Raw genomic sequence first — 19,864 nt, 5'->3', positions numbered from 1 at the left:
CCTTCCTTCTTTTGTTTCTAAAACACTATGCTTAGCATGTTTAATTATCTGTAATACATATTTGTTGAACCTTTTACTCTATGATTTTCTAGAGCAGGGGTTGGCATACTTTCATTTTTGGCCCTTTTAGGTCAAATAGTCTGAACTCAACTCTGCCAGTGTAGCACAAATCCAGCCATAGAACATATGTAAACAATGGGCATGGCTGTGTTCCGGTAAAACTTTATGAAATAAACAGGTGATGGGACAGATTGGACCCATAGGCCATAGTTTGCCAATCCCTCTTTTAGAGCATAGACTAATACTGATATTTTATAAATGTTAAAGATGATCTCTTTCACTAAATTCACAATATTATTTGGATATAAACAATCCCATGTAAAACGATCAAAAGAATGGTAGAATATAGTTCATAAGTGCTTCTTGAACACAATTGCTAGTCAAGATACATCGAATTGGGCCAGGTACGGTGTCTTACATCTGTAATCCCAGCACTTTGGGAGGCACAGGCCAGTGGATCTCTTGAGCCTGGTAATTCGAGACCAGCCTGGGCAACATGGTGAAACCTGTTTTTACCAAAAATACAAAAATTAGCCAGTGCCATAAACTGGTCTCTAGATAGACAGATGATAGGTAGGTAGGTAGGTAGGTAGATAGATAGATAGATAGATAGATAGATAGATAGAAAGAAATTTAAAAAAAAGATATATCAGAATGGCAGTGTCTGGTGGCCAGGAAAGGGGGGAGGTTAGTGAGGTTATTACGAAAGAATACAGATGACATATAGCACTGCATACTGCTTTGATATGACCTATGTTCCATTGAGCACATGCATTGAAGACTGTTTCACTAGATATGAGAACACAGATATTAGTAAACTTATACCCTACTCTTAAGTACCCCCCGACCTGACCTGTTATATTCATTAGAATTTGAATAAACAGGGAGTACATAGGAAGATAATTCAGACAGGATGGAATCCTGATATCAACATGGAGAAATGAGAATCAGTGTTATGACAAGGCTAAGGGGGTCTCCTTGAACGAATGATGAGAGAGAAGTGAAAAGCAGGGGAGTTTGAGAAAGAGTGAAGGCCAAAGGTAGAGTGCCTTGGTCTGTAGACCCTTGCAGACAAAGAAAGGCAATGCAAGTAGAGTCTCAAGCTTTGATACTTGAGATTTGATTGGCTTCCAAAAACTTTTAGCTAGTCCATATGTCTGGAAGTCCATGGGGACACCACAGACTAAGAATATGTCTTCACCTGTGTGGGTGTATTTCACAGTGAACTGGGGACACTCATGACGTGGGATCTGACTTTTCTTCTATCCCACTCTGTTGAAATATTTATCCAAAGCAGATTGCATTTTGACTTTCTTCATTGAATATCAGTGTTAATTGCTCAATAGAATAATGAAAAATGGAATGTAATATCTTTAATTTTTTCTTAATTTGTTGGTAATGTATTGGTTTCTGTGAGAGTAAGAATACATAAGGCAAGAAACTTACGTTGATTTTGAAAAAAACAGGGCGGGGGCTATAAAATATGTGAAGAAAGATAACAATGAAACACACTAATTATATCATGAGTGGCGTTTGTCTAGTTTCTAGGCACATGCCTATTACAATTCAAATAAAGCTTGATCCTAGGAAGGAATTTATTTACCCTTTGGAAAAGCTACAGACTGGCTGCCTAAGAGATTCTGATGCTATTGGAGGGAACTGGATCATGAGTGGCGTTTGTCTGGTTTATAGCCACATGCCTATTACAACTCATGTAAAGAAGTTGCAAGCTTGATCCTAGGAAGCAATTTACTCTTTGGAAAAGCTACAGACTGGCTGCCTAAGAGATTCTGATGCTATTGGAGGGAACTGGATCTCTTCCTAGATAATTCCTAGATTACCATAATGCCCTGATAAAGTGAGAGAGTGATTTCTATATATTTCTGACTCTTTCAAACTAACACATCTGTGTCCAGGGATATTTATATAGGTTTTATCATTGTGTTGACTGGGATTATCATCACAAGAGGGAGAAGCTTTGAGTTGGTGGTGTCCAATACCACTATCAGGTTCAATGATTCTCTAGAAGGACTCACAGAACTCAGAAAAGCATTTATACTTACAGTTAGGGTTGACTACAGTGATGGGATAGATGCAGATTACAGTTAGCACCCATAACAGGCATGTGGGGCAAAGCTCAGGAAAGACTGTGTATAAATCCTGAGCTCAGGAAAACTCGGGAAAGACTGTTCTCTCCCAGTGGAGTCATAAGGACAGCACTGTGTTCTCCCAGAAATGACATTTGGCAAAATGGATGGAATATTGCCAACCAAAGGAACGCAATGTAGCCTTGGTTTCCAGGGATTTATTGAGGGTTGATCACAAAGGCATGGAATACTTGCGTGGCTGACCTTAGTTACTCAGACTCCAACCCTTCCTGAAGTCAACCAGATACAGCCTGGCCACAGGTCCCCACCGTAAACTGCATTGTCAGTGTAAACTATCTGGCATGGCTCAAAGATCTCAGGTCAAGAGAGAGAGAGAGAGAGACACTCCTGTCAGACAGAATATTGTAAGGGCTTAGATATTATTTCCCAGGAGCCAGTCAAAGACCAGACATTATCTTGGAACATGCTTGGCTTGAATACTCCAGACGTGCTGAATCAACCCATTACTAAACTACTTGATGAATACGGTTCCACAGAAAAAAGTTCTGCATGAGAGATTCCAACCCAAGTCAACCAAATTCCAAGGACTGTGTTACTTTCATCAGTATATTTGGTAAATGGAGGGTAGTTTTGTTGGAATCAGTGCCTGATTAGGTTGTGCTGGCCTCCATGGCAGCTGGTTCTGAGAAGACAAGTAAATTTGTTTTTCCATCCAACAAAGCCTCCATGTTACCAAGGGAGCCTGTTCTTAATATCTTGGGTATGTGCTGTCCAATCGTGTAGTCACTCTCCAGGTATGGCTTCAAAGTACTTGAAATGTAGCCAGTCCAAATTGAGATGTGCAGTAAGTGTAAGGATTTCAGACTTAGAATACATACCACAAAAATATCTCAATGAATTTTATTTTGATAGCATGGTTTGCTTTTTTTTTTTTTTTTTTTTTTTGAGACAGAGTCTTGCTCTGTCGCCCAGGGCTGGAGTGCAGTGGCACGATCTCAGCTCACTGCAACGTCTGCCTCCTGGGTTCAAGCAATTCTCCTGCCTCAGCTTCCCGAGTAGCTGGGATTACAGGTGCATGCCACCATGCCTGACTAACTTTTTGTATTTTTAGTGGGGACGGGGATTTACCGTGTTAGCCAGAATGGTCTCGATCTCCTGACCTCAAGTGATCTGCCTGCCTTGACCTCCCAAAATGCTGGGATTACAGGCATGAGCCACTGTACCCAAACCTTTTTAACAGCTTTTTAACATAGCTACTGGGACATACAAAATTATATGTGTAACTTACATTATATTTTCATTGGATGGTGCTGCCTTAGAGCATTTATCATCTTTATGCTTTTCCCTGGGATCAGATAGTATTTATCTTCTTCAGTTTAACTCTCTTTTGTGTGTATCTCATCTTAGCTAAATTATAAATGCCTTGAAGGCAGAGGTCTGTCTTATATAACTTTGTATTCCAGGCAGTACCTACTGTTCCATGTAACAGGTACTCAATAAATAAGTATTACTTGACTACATCAATGAATTACTGTGCTGCCGCAGTATTTTTGGTGCACATCCACCTAATGCTTAACCCTAAAGTTCCTGGAAAAACCTTGGTCTGACTTGGAAAACATATTCTAGTTCTGATGTGTAGATAGAATCTGTACTTCGGCGAAGAGGCCACCTTGGGACTTATTAGACCTCTCCTCAAGCAAGACGACTTCCTTGCACAACCCTGTCTTGTCTCCTGAATTCCCACAGCTTTCTTCTTCCCTTGGATCTTAGGGTCTGCAGAAGTAGTGACTTAGATTAGAACATAAAGATTTTCCAATAGTGAAGAGGCAGACAGGAAACTTATGCGTGAATTGTGAGGATGTGACAGAAAGAGATTTTCCTTAAGCAAATGATTTATTGTCTTAAAGCTGAGGTCTGGCAAATTCTGAATATGTAGCAGAACTATTCTGGATATTTTAAAACCACACACCCGGAAGCTCTAAGAAATCTCTAACATGTTCTCCTGCAATCTCTGTCGTTATCTGATGGCGAATGGCTTTCTTTGTACCTGTCAGTCTTCTGGCTATCACTGTTTACACAGCCAGCACTTTGGCCACTTCTGGAATAATCTAAGTGCCTATTGAATGAAAATTGTTCATTTTTGTAATTTTAGTCATATTAACATCATTTGTAATTCTAAAGTTATAAATCTAAAGGAAATTACTTTTTGTTGTTCTTTGTCACAACATGGAGATTTTGCAATTAGATTTTATAGCCTAAATATGCTGCAGGTCAGGAGTCAAAATTAAAACCCTTCCACATGGGTAAAGTTTGCTATGGGTGACTCGAAGTACTTTGAAGCCACGTAAAGTTTAAAGGAGTGGCAGGCTGGGTACCAACTTCATAGCAAGAAGGACAAAGTTATCAGGAAATTGAAGGTCAAGCTTAGTTTGTGTTATAATATATGAATTTGCATAATCTTATAAATTAAAAAAAAATCTGTCTTTCCTGATGAATGAGTAGAAATTGCTTCTTCTATGAGTTATCTAGCAATAAAACCCAGGCACTTATCAGCTTGTTTCTTATCCTAATTAATTGCTTCAGATGGTTTAATGAAATAGGAATTTACAAAGATCTTAAAAGTTATAAACAAAAGGGAAGGCAACTCTAGGCCATGAGACAGATTTTGAACCCAGATTGCTGACAACTTTTCACTAGTGTCTCTTTGCACTTGCCAAGTGGGTCTGAGGCAACCCTTGAATGACTCAGAACTCCTTGGGTCAGCGTAGCCAGAGCCTCACCTAACACTGGCATTTAGATCCCGAGATTTGACAGGTATTTGTGGTATGGCCTGAAAATCATGCAAAGAATTGAAAACATGGGGTAACAGTGGAATGCATTAATCCCACCCCCGTTTCAGAAAGGTAGTGCATTTAAATTGGTTATGAGACAATATTTGGTTCCAGTGAAATTTTGCTTCCTACGATTTCTCTCAAAATACCCGGGAAAAATATGTTTAGTTGTTAAGTATTATCTTGTGACGATCTAGCTTAGAGAAATGGTAGGTCTGGAAAGTCACACAGGAGTCCCTTCTGGACATGAAGCCTGTTGGCCATCTGCCCCAGCAGCCTTGGTCACCAGCTGCCTCCCCATGCAGGTCCCTGCTCCTGCCCTCACTGAGTCAGTGTACACATTCTTTCCTACAATCACAGATTAGTGGTTAGTATTTAATGCTGATTTACATTATGGATATATTTTATGCCATAGATTCCAGGATGCAAAAAAAAAAAATATGTGACAAGAGACTTGCAGTTTTCACATGGTGTTTGAAGGAAGACCCAGTCAGGACCCCATGGAGTAAAGAGGAGCTATCACAGCTTTTTGGTTTCTGAGACATCCACCAGGAAGGCTGCCTAAGATGAAACAGTGAACTTCACAAGAATCCAAACCCAGAGTGTAGACCTTTTGCAAAAGTTGTAGTTTGTGAATATTTTTCTACAATGAACATGTGAAAAATGGATTAGGTATACTATGTGTTAATGCAACAAAGTCATATGAAGACTTGGTAGAACACCTGACTCGCTTTAAACAGACTGCAATAGAAACCAAAAAAGATTTGAAAAAGCATTGCTTGCATGTTTAAAATGCTGTGTTTTAAGTGTCATATTTACAAATGAAAATGCAAATGAAGGGTGCTTTATGCTTCTTGCTATTTTGGGTCTTTTTTCCTGATATGAAATGTTTTAATTTCTCTAATTGGTTATTATTAAATATTTTTATTTTTTAAAAGTTCTGTAAGTGGGACATACTCATTTCATACAGAAATTTTTTGGGATAATTTTTTTCTCTCTACTGTAGTCTATAAGTGTCTATAATATCTATTTAAATACACTGAGGCAAATACATATATATATACACACATATGTATGAATGACTACATTGATGCCTATGTTTATATATCTATGTATGTATGAAGCGATATATTTCCCTGACACTTCCCAGGACTTGCGATAAGGGTGCCTCATTTACTCAGCCCTCAACTCTCAACTCTTGTCGGTGGGAGTGTGCAAACAAGGTGGGAACTGGAGTGCACACGTGCTGGAACCAGCTGGCCACTATGGCACTGGCAGGGGTGAGTTCCACTCACTCAGACCCTCTGTGTTCCACCCCATGCTGGAGGGAACACACAGGTGAGCAGATGCTGGAGCCAGGGTGAGCAATGTTGGATGCTGGCAGGAGCCAACTCCCTGTGGGCCCCGCACCAACATCTAGCAGAGAACCCGTGACCCCTGAAACCCCAGGAGACGTATTACAGTGCTCTTTTAGCGCTGCTGCCTGCAGATAGCTTAAGTGTTAATAGCTCAGTGGGCCCTTTTGTGTCTGCACTCATGACTCCCAAGCTGTTGTCTGGTGTCCAGGAAAAATAAGGTTACATGAACGAACTGAAAGGTGGTAAATGTGGAGGTAAAAGGTGGTAAATGCCAGTGAAAGTGGGTCTCAGTGGAAGGGGAGCTGGAAAGGGCATCCCCTTTCCAGGGGCAGGATGGGGCCGGAAGGTAATCTTCCCCTGGAGTCCAGCCACCTCTGGCCGGATTCTTCAAAGTTGCGCTATCAAACTGTCCCTCTGAAGTCAAGCCAAATTCTCTCCAACATCCAGCCATAGTCTGCAATGTCCAGCAGCTTCTCCTCTCGGCCAGTTGAGTCTGGGGTCTTTATAGGCACAGGACGGGGTGGGGTGGGGCCATGGGTGGTTTAGGAAAAGGTAACGTTCAAGCGGGAAAACAGAATATAAGCTCTCACTTCGGGCTGCAGTGTCAGGTTTTCAGCTTGAGGGTGGGGCTTCTCCAGGGACCCTTACATGTCCATGTAGAATTTCTCTGCCTTCTGTCCCTGTCATGTATTTATGTGTCTGTATGTATGCACATGTATAGGAATAAATACATGTATATACATATACACAATATATGCATTGTGTTATGTATAATACACTATATGTATTGTGTATATACATCTACACAGTATATCTAGATACAATATGACTATACTCCGCATTTGGAAAGCTTAATCTAAGTCACTAAGTTTGTGCAGTCCGCAAGAGCATTCTTGTTCTTATACTGGGTAGTTTGAAGGAGGATGCTTGCTGAGTGTGATGGCCTTGGGACCTAGATATATTGATAACTATAGATATATATATATATAATTTTGGTCCGTTAAAGTATATCATTTAGAAATTTTCATGTGCTTAGATAATGTGGTCAGCCTGGTAGAGACCACTTTTTTTTTTTTTTTTACGTCCTGGAATCCATGTTATAAAATGTATCCATAATGTACATCAGCATTAAACACTACCCACCAATCTGTGAAATTGTAGGAAAGAATGCATGCACTGTTCCAGGGAGGGCAGGAGCAGGGGCCTGCATGGGGCAGGTAGCTGGTGACCAAGGCTGACAGGGCAGGTGGTGGACAGACTTCATATCTGGAAGGGACTCCCATGTGACTTTCCAGGCCCATCATTTCTCCAAGTTAGATTGTCGCAGGATAATATAGAACAACTAAAGAAACGTGTTTGATATTTTTCCAGGGTATTTTAAGAGAAATGTTAGGAAGCAGAATTCCACTGGAAACAATGACCATCTCGTAACCAATAGAACTGCACTACCTTTCTGAAACAGGGGTAGGTTTACGTCATGTTTTCAATTGTTTGCATGATTTTCAGGCCATATCATAAATACCTGTCAAATCTCAGGATCTAAACACCACTGTTAGGTGAGGTTCAGCCATGGTACTTCTACTTAGATATTCTACTAGTGCTGTGATAGGGAAGAAAATAGACCAACAAAGAAATCTTAGGAGCTGGGATTTTCCAGCTCACTGCACATGCATAGCGTTGGGCAGGTGGTGTAGCACATCTGCCCTCAACTATAAAGTCAAGGGCTGGACTGCAGGGCAGCTAATGTCATGTCCTGCTGTAAGCTGCTTTGATTCAACTAAGCCCTCGATAGGAGATATACTGAAAATAGTAGAGGCTCATATATTTGGAGAAAAAAATTGGCCTCATATTTTCCAACCTTTCTACAAAGCAAAAGTAAGGTTTAGCATATATGTACATTTTGGAGCTTGCTGATGTAAATAGGACTTGTCTTGGCAAAACTATTGAGGGAGAAAAATCCTCCACTATTGAGATCTTCTTCACTCTAGACTTCTTGCTGCCTGGGGTGTGCCCTGGTTTCTTTCTGTTTTTCTCTGGGGTACTCCTTCTTCATTTGTGCCCTACCCAGTGGGCAGCCAGGCTGGAACATTCCTGTCTCTATCTGGAAGTTACCAGCTTCCCTTCTTTCCAATTTTGCTCTCCTTTGGTACGTACAACTACCATTTTTGATAAATTAAACCGTGCTTATATGTTACTAGGCAGTAAGGAGTCATTCTCTTTACACATTCCTTGGAAAATTGATTTTTAATTGGTTTCTTACAGAAATATTGCCTTAGTCTTATTCTGGATTTAAATTCCAGTTTAGCTACTTAATCCTTATGTCATGTTTGGATATTTAACTTCTCAAAATCTCAGGGGTTTAAAAAAGTTTATAACAAAAATGATAGCTGTAGCTTCACAAGATTATAAACATAAAAATAGTTAATATGTAAAAGTATCTTGCACAATTCCTGATACCAAGTCAGTGCTAAAAATATAGTTAGTAAATAAAAAAGTATAAGTAAGAGATGTTGGTTATTCTGATATGTATGTTTTTCACCAGCATATTTTAAACATCTCTGAATGTGCATGTTTCCTCTCTTATGAAGTGTTTTACATTCACACACTGGCATCAGACAAGTGTGTGAAGCTTTGGAACCGAAAGCTATGATAATCACTGAAGAGATTTCAGAGAGAACCAAGTTGACTGAAGGCCTGATGTGTCTTATTTTGGGGGTACACATGGCATGGGGTTGCTGCTGATTTATTGCCCAAAGTGAGCTTACCTTGTTCTGAGTGGTTGCTGGAGTAACAGGGCCTGGTAATGCAGACTGCAAAGGAAAGGGAAGGAAACTGGTAGCAGGCAAGACACAGCATTGTACACCAGCACAGACCTGCCGTGCTCTTCTTTTACTTGTGTTGGCTTTTAAACATTCCACTCCCTTGTTTTCCTATCATAGTTGTGGCTCAGATTTCACTGATAGGATGGTTTATGTAATGCACTGAAACCAAAAATGAAGTCCATAGAAGGGAGAAGCATGCCAACTTTAAAGCATAATAGGTACCTACCTACCTTTGAGGTAGGATGGCTCTTTTTGCCACTTCAGGAAGAGGTCAGAAAAAAGAACTTCCAGAATTCTTCCATGGAGAATATGCCCTGCACTTCTTTTCCTGTGCTGCCCACAGAAAGTGCCCATCTTGGGGAGGTGAAGACCCAGCTCTTCCGTTTTCAGGGCAGTACCTGGTCCCCACCCCCCTTCTGCCATATTGGAGTTGAGTGATTTAGACTGCTTAGAAACGCAAGCATTCCACACTGCTTGTATCATTCCTATGTTCTGATTTCAGAATGTTCTTCACTCCAATGAAGCAGATCAGCATATGGTTGTCATTTTTTTTCCTCCATTCTTACATAAAGACACTTGGGTAATAAAAATGATGAATGGTTTTTGTGTAGATCACCACCCTTATTAACATGGGCAAAAACAATGGATGTTTTATTCACAGGTTAAAGTAGTAGCTGGTTTTGAGAAACCCAGCTTCCTGTTGTATTTCATTTTTCTCTAGTCCATAGTTGAAAACTGAGTGAGTAGTGATTTTGCTTAATAGTCTATCAATGGGAATAGAGTAACTTTCAAAGTGGAGAGGCTGTCAGGTTTTCTTTCTTCCTATAATTTTCCAAATGTGCTGTATAGGAAACTAAATTTTATATTTGCTGAAGTTTAATAATATAGCATACTGACTAGAAGCACAAAAACTAGGCTGGTTGGGTTTGTATCTTACCAGCTATTGATCTTGACAACACTCACCCTTACTGTGCTTCAGTTTCTTCACCTATGAATAAGGCAGGTGTGAGAAATACAGGAAGTAATACTTATAAAGTACCTAAGATAGAACCTACTATTTAAATGTTAGCTATTTTTGAGCTGTTTTACTGATAATCATATTGTTAGCATTATTATTTTCATGATGCAGAGATGCAGAGTAAATCAGTTACATAACTACATGATAAATAGAAGCAGGCTGTGATATGCAGTTGTATTTCTACATACTGTACCTTTGTGTGTTATGTATGTTGCTCTCCGTGCTTTTCAACAATCTTTACCCACCGTGTCCTGGCCCCACCTAGTTTGACTTGCATCTTAGTTTCCAATGTGGGTTTCAAGTCACCCATATAGCTTTTGAAATCCTGCTTTCTCAGCCCCTTACTTAACTGAAGTTTGAAGGTGTGAGGAAGGAAACAGGTATCCGGAGCCAGCCTTCAGTGTACCTGGGAGGTTTCCTTGGTTAGTGTTTGCTAACAAATCGGATTGGTTTCTGGACAGTTGGTGCTGCAGGCGTTAGCATGTGGAGTGGCTCTCAATCCGATTTTGGAATGACTGTCATGTCTTCCACAAGAGCTTTTCTTTATTGTTTGTTTGTTGTTGTTTTTTGGCTTACAACCATCATTACCTTGGCTATCTTTAGTGTCTGCTTTTTCAAAATAGTAGCTTTTACCCCTTTTCCCCTTTCTTTTTCTTTGCATTTCTTTTTTCTTTGATTTTTTTTTTCTTTCTTTTTTAAATGGAAGGGACATTAACTTGAATCTATTTAGCTTATCTCTAGTTTATATTTGTCAAATATTTTGCACCAAATTTATGAATACTGACTTGTTCATAAAAGAAATCGTTTCTTGAAGTTGTAAGGCTGTGTTACTTAAAAAATGGAATTATACTTTTGATAAAATATTGACACACCGATCACATGGGAGCTTATGTAGCTGTAAGAGAAGGCAAATATGAATCAATGCATGTAATTTTGCAATAAAAAAATCATTGCTGGAGACCATGTTTCAACAATCATGGAAAGGTTTGTGTAAAAATTGGATTATCTAGGATAGTTAATGTCAAACATTATAGATTATCTATCAAGTATTCAGTTGGAATTTATAAATTTTGTGTTATAACTTAGCTTCCATATATATATGTGTGTGTGTATATATATATATATATATATATAGTCATATTGACTGCCATATTTAAGCTCCATTTCATCATATGGTTATTTCAGCAATATCAGAAAATAGGGATAGGAGAAAAAAGGTAAACTCACTATTTGGGGGCAATGAGCATCTTAATGTTACTGAAAATTCTATCCCCTCAATTCACCACTTGGTGTGGACCCCCTCCTGCTCCCTCACTCTCCCCGACCTTCCCCTGGCATGTAGCTTGTGACCAATTGCCCTGAACTCTTTTAGCTCTTCTGTTTCCAAAACTGTTCATTTTCTGATTCCTTAGAAAGCTGTATTGACAATGTTTTCCTGCTACTATTGAAATCTGTTATTGTGACGATGAACTGTAGTAATAGATTTTCTGTTATTAAGATTGCTGAGCCATCCTTGTGCTTCTGGGATAAGCCCTATTCCATATGAAATATAGTGTATGTGTATGTGTGTGTGTGTATGTGTGTGTGTGTGTGTCTGTATGTGTGTGTGTTTTTTTTGATATATTGCTATATTGTACTTGGAAGTTTATTATGCATTTTATTTGGGTTTTTGAAGCTATGATAACACGGGAGTATAATAAAAATATATAATGTTTTTAAAAATAGGACAGGATGTACATATAGGCAGAGGGAAAGGGCCTAGGTAACATTGGAGATTTCAGAGGAAAGCCTAGGTAATTTAGAGAAGCGATTAAAGAGGAAAGAAGAGATAAGAGCAACTGATCTTTGAAAAGAGGATCGAGTGCCTTTTCTCTGATCTGTTGGGAAAGTTGGGAGGATAGTTATTGGTGCAGGCTTCTTTTTAGCTCAAGAGGTGAGTTGGTGTAGAGACTTTCTCACAAGGTTCTCATGGTATCAGTGAGATAGAAGCCAACGTAATATGCAAAGTTAAGATGGCCGACCTTCTGCAGGAAAGTCAAAAAGAAGAGAATATGCAGATTACTCAACTTTGATCTATGTTAACCATAAAAATACACAGTTTTATTGGGAAAGTTCATTAGAATTTCAAATAAGGAAACTTGAACAATATTGACAGAACTATATGCTGTTAACTCATTTTTTCCTCTGTACATGACTCCTTTTATTACTTCAGGGTATTTTAGGAAGTAGCATAACTGCCTTCCTGTTGTTCAGTATAGGGACCAAAACCTCACTATGTCTCTTTAGCCTGGTTCCCTCTGGCCACTTTCTTCCCAGTCTTCTAACTAAAAAGAAAGATGAATGCATGGGAAATGAGTAACCTGATTTTCTTCTATCTTTCACAGTCTTCTTTCCTATTAGAGGCTCATCTCTTCACTCCCCTAGCAGGAAGGTCAGCCCTTGGCCCTCTGTTCTTCCCTCACGCGATTTGAAGATTGGATGTGAGCCCAGCTCTGGGGGCTGTGAGTTGCGGTGAACAGAGCCCCTGATGTTCACTCTGGAGCCTGGTCCTGGCAGTGCTCCCTGGTCATGTGTTTCCCATCTGAATGATGAACCTCCTGAACTAGAACATCTTTATGGATATTTCTAGGTCTTAGCAATGTTTAACAATGGCTGTGGGCCAGCCTACCATTGGAAATTTTTCATGTGCAACATTCCCATTGTTGTACCTGAAGTTATTAACTTTCTCTAAAGCCACCTCAAACTCCTGATACCTGCCTCTCAGTCATCATTGTTTTCTTTTTCATTTAATTTGGAAACTGTTTTGTTCTCTTTAACTTGTTTCCCTTGACTTCATCTCTAATCAGTGATCCCACATCTTCTTTATTCATTTTCAAAGCCAATACCTAAATTGTAAGCCCATACCTAATTGTATGGTTTTTAGGTTTTTAAAAAATATACTACTTTTCCTCCCATTCTCTACTCTTTGCAGACCATCCTTTCTGTCAAGGGCTCATTGATATTCCAAAGGCATCTGCTCGAGTGGGTCAAGTGTTTTCCTGAAAACTTTTCAAGGCATTGCTGTCACATATGAAATGAAGTCCAAACCTTTTAAAGTGAAAGTGAATTTTTCTACAGTTTGTATTTAAATAAACCTTTCAGTTTCCTGTCCTAGTAGTTTCGTAAGTTGCTATTGCTTTTTCTTTTCTCCTTTCTCTTTTTCCTATTTCGTTTCCTTTTTTATTATTTCTCTCTTGAATTCACTTACTCGTTCTTACTTCATTTCACACATTTATTATTTCCTATCGCATTCAAGGTGCTGTTTTGTATGCTGCATGCACTGCAGGGAGCGATGCAGGCACAAGAGCCATTGGGTTCTCTCTTGCCCAGGAATGGAGACATTGATGGAGTGAAGATGAGTTATACCAGTTATGGCCACAGGGAGCACCATGGACTCCCATGTTGCTGTCTTGCTTTGCCCCTCTAGGACAACTTTCCTGTCACTCTCTGGTCAAATCTTTCCTTTTGTTTTACCCCAGCTCTCAATCATCTCTTCTTTTCATATAAGAATAAATCCTGTAACCCCACAAGCCCCTATAAACACTTGCATTGATAGACACCCTGTTTAAGGATACTAGTGCTGTTTCTTTAACTGAATTATGAAGTCCTGGAAGGATTGTTTGTTAATAACTTTTCATAGTTCCATTGCATTGTACATACCTTGCTCTTTGTATTTTGTTTTAATTGATTTGCCTATAAAATGTAGAAATTTATATAAAAATCCTTAAAACCTCAAGATATCATACACATTACAAATCCCTCTCTATATGACTCCCCCCTGGTTTCCTTTAAGCAGAAGATAAACTTTACATGGTATCACTTCCCCCAATAACTGTTAGTAGAGAAAAGACATGTTTATTATACAGAACTATTCCTGAGAAAATAGTCACTCTCATTCACATCAACAAAGCTATTTCTGCAGGATATGATATGGAATGGGGGGCATATTTCCATATGCCCCATTAAAAACATAACACTGACGTGTTTACCATCAGTGTTTGCTGGAGGAGATCCTTTCCTGTGTTACACACTTTTTCCTCAAACCAACATCTTCATTGATTTGACAGTTGTTATGTGCCTGGTTAGTCAGGGTGGTGTTATTCAAAATACTAAATCCCAGAAAAAAAGACAATCAGATGACATGGTTAATTGTCAATGATAATGACAAGGTATCCCATGATTGGTGGGCAACTCACTGAATATTTTTTAGTGTTAAAAATGAGCTAATGAAAACTGCAAAAATGGCTCATTAAAGTAGCATCCTATCTCTCTTCAAATACTGTCATTTTATAATTATCGGACTCTGGGCTGGAGGCTGTCTAATAGGAGTTAACCGTGCTTGTAAAAACCTGTCTCTATAGTGTGGCTATTTCCTGATTTCCCTTAGAAAAAATAATGCAAATGAAGCCTAGAAGTAACTGTGGATTTCTCATCTAGAAAGGTCTGAATGTGTTTAACAAGTCTAATCATGGGACCAAAATAGAAACCCAAAGGACAGGGAAATGGAACATCTAATGTGAAAGAAGGCAAATGGTGCTTGTGTGCTTGGTCCTTGCTCCTAAGGAGGCTTTTGTAATATTTAAAAATCTGCAGCTCTGTTGAGTCAAGTTGCACAGGAAATGGTCTTGTGTGCATTCAGTATTCCTCTGATGAATCATGTGAATGCTGTGTTATTTTCTGCCCAGCCCAAAGCCAAAAGGAAAATGCACATCTGGCTTGTAAATCACAACCAAGCATTGATGCCTCACTTGCTCTTTATTGGGTGGTTGCCCTCTGTGCTTTTCAAGTTCCTAGTACGGCTTATGGGGCATCCTGAGGGAAACCTCCAGTGGCCTCTGAAGGATGGCATAGAGGGACCTCCGAATCCTCTCTGAAAGGTAACGTCTGCTACCTGATGTGCACTATCTGTGGTCCCCAGAGGAAAAATAATTCATTTTTATCTTTTTATTTATTTATTTTTTCTATTTAGAAATTGGCCCCTGGTTACGGGAGTTCAGAGCGAAGAATGCTGTGGATTTCTCGCAGTTAACATTTGACCCAGGACAGAAAGAACTTGTTGTAGGAGCAAGGTGAGAGATATTGTATTTTGCCACCGCAGATATTTTTGGACTTCATTTTACATCTGTGCAGTTACATGTGACCTTCCCTGACAAAACTGAAGAGTGCTGAATAATATTATTCCTTAGAAGAATGAAATACAGTATGGGTGTCATAAAATATACTACTGCTAATAAGATGTTGATGGCTGCCCTTTAGAGCAAGCATTGACTGGGCCCTCACCCTGTGCCAGTAACTGTTCTAATACGAGTTAACTCATTTGTTCCTCCATTCAAACCTAAGAGGTAGGTACTATCAATATTGCTGTTTTAGAGATGAGGAAACTGAGGAAGAAAGTAGTTAAATAAGTTGTCCAGGGGCACATGCCTAAGAAAAGATGGACCTGAGTTCCAAACCCAGGCAGTTTGACTGCTGAAAACATGTTCCTGACTTCCCACTATATTCTTCAATAGGATTCTAGAAATCCAGAGATCTTGATGTGTACTCCAAGGCCCACTACCACCTTTCTTTGTCACTTTGATTAGGCCATATACCAGTAAATTGAGATTCAATGAAGTTATTTTTATCTTTGTCTCTTAAGGGTGTGCGTGTTCCCGTATCTACTCGACATCTGCATCCCAGTTTGACGATGAGGCCGCCGGCAGACAATCAAAACCAATTTGAGTTCTTTCCCCTGTTTTCACTATCACTTCCTTAGAAAACCTGCATAATCCTTGCATTCAAATTACGTATTTGGGGATTATGTAACCATCTTTTAGGAAAGTTGACATTAAAGTTGAATAAAGGGTCCATTTGTAGAATTGGGTTCTTCTGGCATCTAAGGATGACACATTGTGCAGTGGAGAGTTCATTATATTTTTCATCCAAATGTACCAGAGTATAAAGCATACCACAGAGGTTTTGCAGTCTCTCTATAAACCCGAGTGCAGCTAAATCTAACTTATACTCTGGGCACTCTAGATAAACATTGAACAGTTTCTAGGATCGTTGCTTTTGCTCTCAGATCTTGAGGTATCCTTGTACATCCACTCAACACTTGAAGTGATGAATGGTTGTAATTTTACGTGAGCAGGAAGAAGTTGGCATAGTTTCTTGCACCTAGCAAGTTACCTTCGCCTCGGATTGGACAAGGCTACTTGGTGTTCTCTTCCTTACTTTAGTCCAGTAGCAATACTGGGGGATTTCTGATGCTCACTTCCATCAAATTTCATCACTTGGAGTTCAGCCTGTGTTTTGCAGTGGTGGTGAATCAGTCTCCTGGCCTCCAGATGTTATCCTCCTTCTGCATACCACAGCCAACATCATCTTTTAAAAATGCCCACCTTCAGTAGCTCCCATTGGATCAATGCTGTCTCTCTGGTGAGGTACGCCAGCACTTCTGCCTTGCATTCCATTGGATCAATGCTGTCTCCCTGGTGAGGTACGCCAGCACTTCTGCCTCGCATTCCCACCTCCCTTCCAGACTTGCCTGTTTTCATTCTCACATGGTCCAGATATGTGGAATTACTTATTCTGCCTACAGTTATGGAATATGCTTTCTTACTTCTGGGCTTTTTCCCTTCTGACCTCTTCCTCATTTCCTGGAATACTGGCTACCACCCACCCCCACTCCAAATTATCTGCTTGGTAAACTCCCACTGTAGTAAGGACCTGACTGAAGGGTCCACCGTCAGTCCTGAGCTGCCACATTCTCTGTCCTGTATGGCCCTAGTAACATACCTGACATGTACTTTTTTTTTTTCTTTTAACTGCACTTATTGTAGGATATTGCATTATTTCTTGACAAGTCACCCTTATCAGATGGCGACTTACCAGAAGGCAAGGGAAGTGCCTGTCTTTTCTTTATTTCTCCAGAATATAGCACAGATTTTTCCTGCTCATAGAAGCTCAAAGATATCTGTTGATTCAACACATTTATTTCCAGAGTTGAATTTGTATGTGTTCCCCTCTGCATCTGGGTGAACACTTAGGGAAAAGGGGATTGGGATTATAACAGCTTATCCCAGATACCTACATTTGGCAAGGGTGTGAGCCAGTGGCAGGCTGTATACACCAAAGCTGACCCTGAGGGAAAATGAGCTTTCACCCTGAGCCAAGGGAACAGACCCCTTACCGGGGGATCAGGTACAAGTGTGACCCCAACTAGAGTTTTGAGTCTTGCATTCCTCATTCATCTCTAAAGAACTTTGGAAAAGGTTTTTCTATGACTTCCACTCACGAGATTCTCTGTTGTCTCTGGAGGTCCTGGGTGCTGTGTGAACAGACCAGCACATCATTCTGCAAGTGGTTGACTTTTGGTCAGTGACTCAGGATTTTCCTAAGGGATGTGAGAAGCCACAGAGCACATTAGGGTATTGTGAAGAGATGTCTTCGGCTCCTGTTCTGGCTGTAGATAGCAGCTGGGAATTGTTTTCAAGGGGTACCTGTCCCAGGAGGTCTCCATACCAGAGTCCCTGGAGTTCTCGATTCCAGTGTCAGTGGGGTGTCTCTCTCTCAGTATCCCTAGAGGTCTCAGTCCAGTTTCTCTGATGGTTTCCATCTCAGCATCCCTGGAAGTCTCTATCCCAGCATCTTCCAGTTTCCCTGGAGCCTCCACCCCAATGTCCCTGGCGTCTCCGTCCCAGTGTCTCTGGAGTGTCCATCCCAGTGTCCCTAGAGCCTCCATCCCAATATGTCTTGTGGCTTCCATCCCAGGGTCCCTGGAATCTGCATCCCAATATCCCTGGAGTCCTCATCCCAGCATTCCTGGAGCTCTGCATCCATTGCATATCAACATGGTCTGCTGGGAAGGATTGGATGGGCCACTGAGTCAACCTAGCATGCTGTATGGCATAGTGGGCATGAATACATAGGATTGCCAGACTTAGCAAATAAAAATCCATGATGCCCAGTTAAATTTGAATTCCAAATAACAACCTTTTATATTTTTATCATAAGTATGTTCCAAACGTTTGGTGACCCCAGGAGCATGGGCTGTAGTTTTCTATTCTAGAGCAGTGTGTGATACATGATAGACATTTGATAAATAAATAACAGAAAAAAGAGGCTGGCCCTTACCTAAAGTGACTCTAAGGCAGTTTCAGAGCCTAATTTTCTCATCTGTAAAGATGATGTAACAATTTCTACCCCTTTCAGCTGTTGTGAACATGAGCTAAAATAACCCCACGAGAAGTTATTGTCCAATTAACAGGCAAGCTGGTGAGCACGCAGCCCTAGGGAAACGCTGAGGGCCTTCATGAGTTTCACATATGTGTGCATATGCCTTTCAGGCAGACACTACTTGAGGAAGAGAATAGGAATTTCACCTGGGAAATTTCATGGGATTAGGCTCAGAAAGTTTGAGAGGGAGTATGAGTCAGATATAAAACTTTAAAAATAACCCAGCCCTCAGATTCCTGTTTGGCAAAACTCGACTTAGCAAGAGTTAAGTTTAGATAACAGGTGTATATTTCAGAAATCAGTAATGGTTTAAAAATATGAGTTGTGAAAAAATATGATACTCAATTTTTTTTTTTCTCATCGCACTAGGCATTGTGGAGCCATTTATTGGGTGGTTTCACTTTATACTAGTGATACTTTATGTTCCTGAAATTGCATTCAGTTAAAGATTCTTTGTACTCTTTGATAAAGGAAGTTCATTGTGCTGCAAAAGAGAAGCCTCTCTTTAGGCGATTTGTGGTTATGGAGCATCGGAAGGTACTTGGATCTGAATTCAGGGAATTTCTGGAAGAAGTCATACATTTTCATTTCCAAGATGCACATGGACTTTCATATTATCTTAAATACATCGACAATCATATCTTGTTTTACCCCAGTTTCTTTAAAAGTTAATAATATTTGTGTTTTCAATGATGAAAATTAGGCATCTTCATTTAGAAAATGTAGAATACACTGTAAAGCGTAAAGAAAAAAACAATTTCAGAGATAATCACAGTGAAGCTTTTCAGTTATTTCCTTGAATTATTTGATTTCTATTTGTTCCTACTCTTGGGATAATATTTGTTGAGTGATTGCATACTTCTTCATCACAAATCCTACTGAGATCAGTTTCTCGGTATAAAAAATTCAGAATGAAAGAATATATTATGACTGTTTTTTTGTATAGAAGATTATAAAAGGAATGGTAGTGATAACACTCCACACACTTGATGCGAGTGTAAGTTTCACTGCAGATTGAATTGTTGCAACAGATGCAAGGGAGGGTGATTACATTTTTATTTCCCAAATGAATTGGTTTGTCTTTAGTGTTTCAGGTTCATTCTAAGGGTGGCAAGTGATTCCATCCTGAATCACTCTGATATGTATTCTGTGCTGAATCCAAGTATTATTCCAAATGGCAAGTAACTCGGTTGACACATAAGGCAGTGTTTGACTGCTGTTGGGCATTTACAAATTGGCCATATTTTTATAATGCATAAAGCCCTACAGTGCTAATGAAAAAGAGTGTATTATCAAAGCATCTGTAGCGTGCGTCTTTGCCACTGAACCGTGGGGGAAGATGTGGAGTCACTCTTTCTGGCTATGTAGGTACTTTTATTCAAAATGTGATTTTTCTAAATGAAAACTTTTT

The 19,864-nt window shown here is 39.8% G+C and overlaps 1 protein-coding gene across 1 annotated transcript in view; it reads left to right on the top strand.

The window, feature by feature from the left end:
- The window catches only part of SEMA5A (semaphorin 5A), a 510,195-nt gene that overhangs the window by 196,141 nt on the left and 294,190 nt on the right, over positions 1-19,864 (top strand). The window contains exon 4 of the mRNA XM_023218224.2: positions 15,206-15,305. Within this exon, the coding sequence (XP_023073992.1) occupies positions 15,206-15,305 (100 nt within the window). The remainder of the gene's footprint in view (positions 1-15,205; positions 15,306-19,864) is intronic.

This window comes from Piliocolobus tephrosceles, chromosome 4 (assembly GCF_002776525.5).
Source record: "Piliocolobus tephrosceles isolate RC106 chromosome 4, ASM277652v3, whole genome shotgun sequence".
In the NCBI taxonomy this organism is placed as follows: domain Eukaryota; kingdom Metazoa; phylum Chordata; class Mammalia; order Primates; family Cercopithecidae; genus Piliocolobus; species Piliocolobus tephrosceles.
This window is presented reverse-complemented; position numbering and strand designations above follow the sequence as displayed.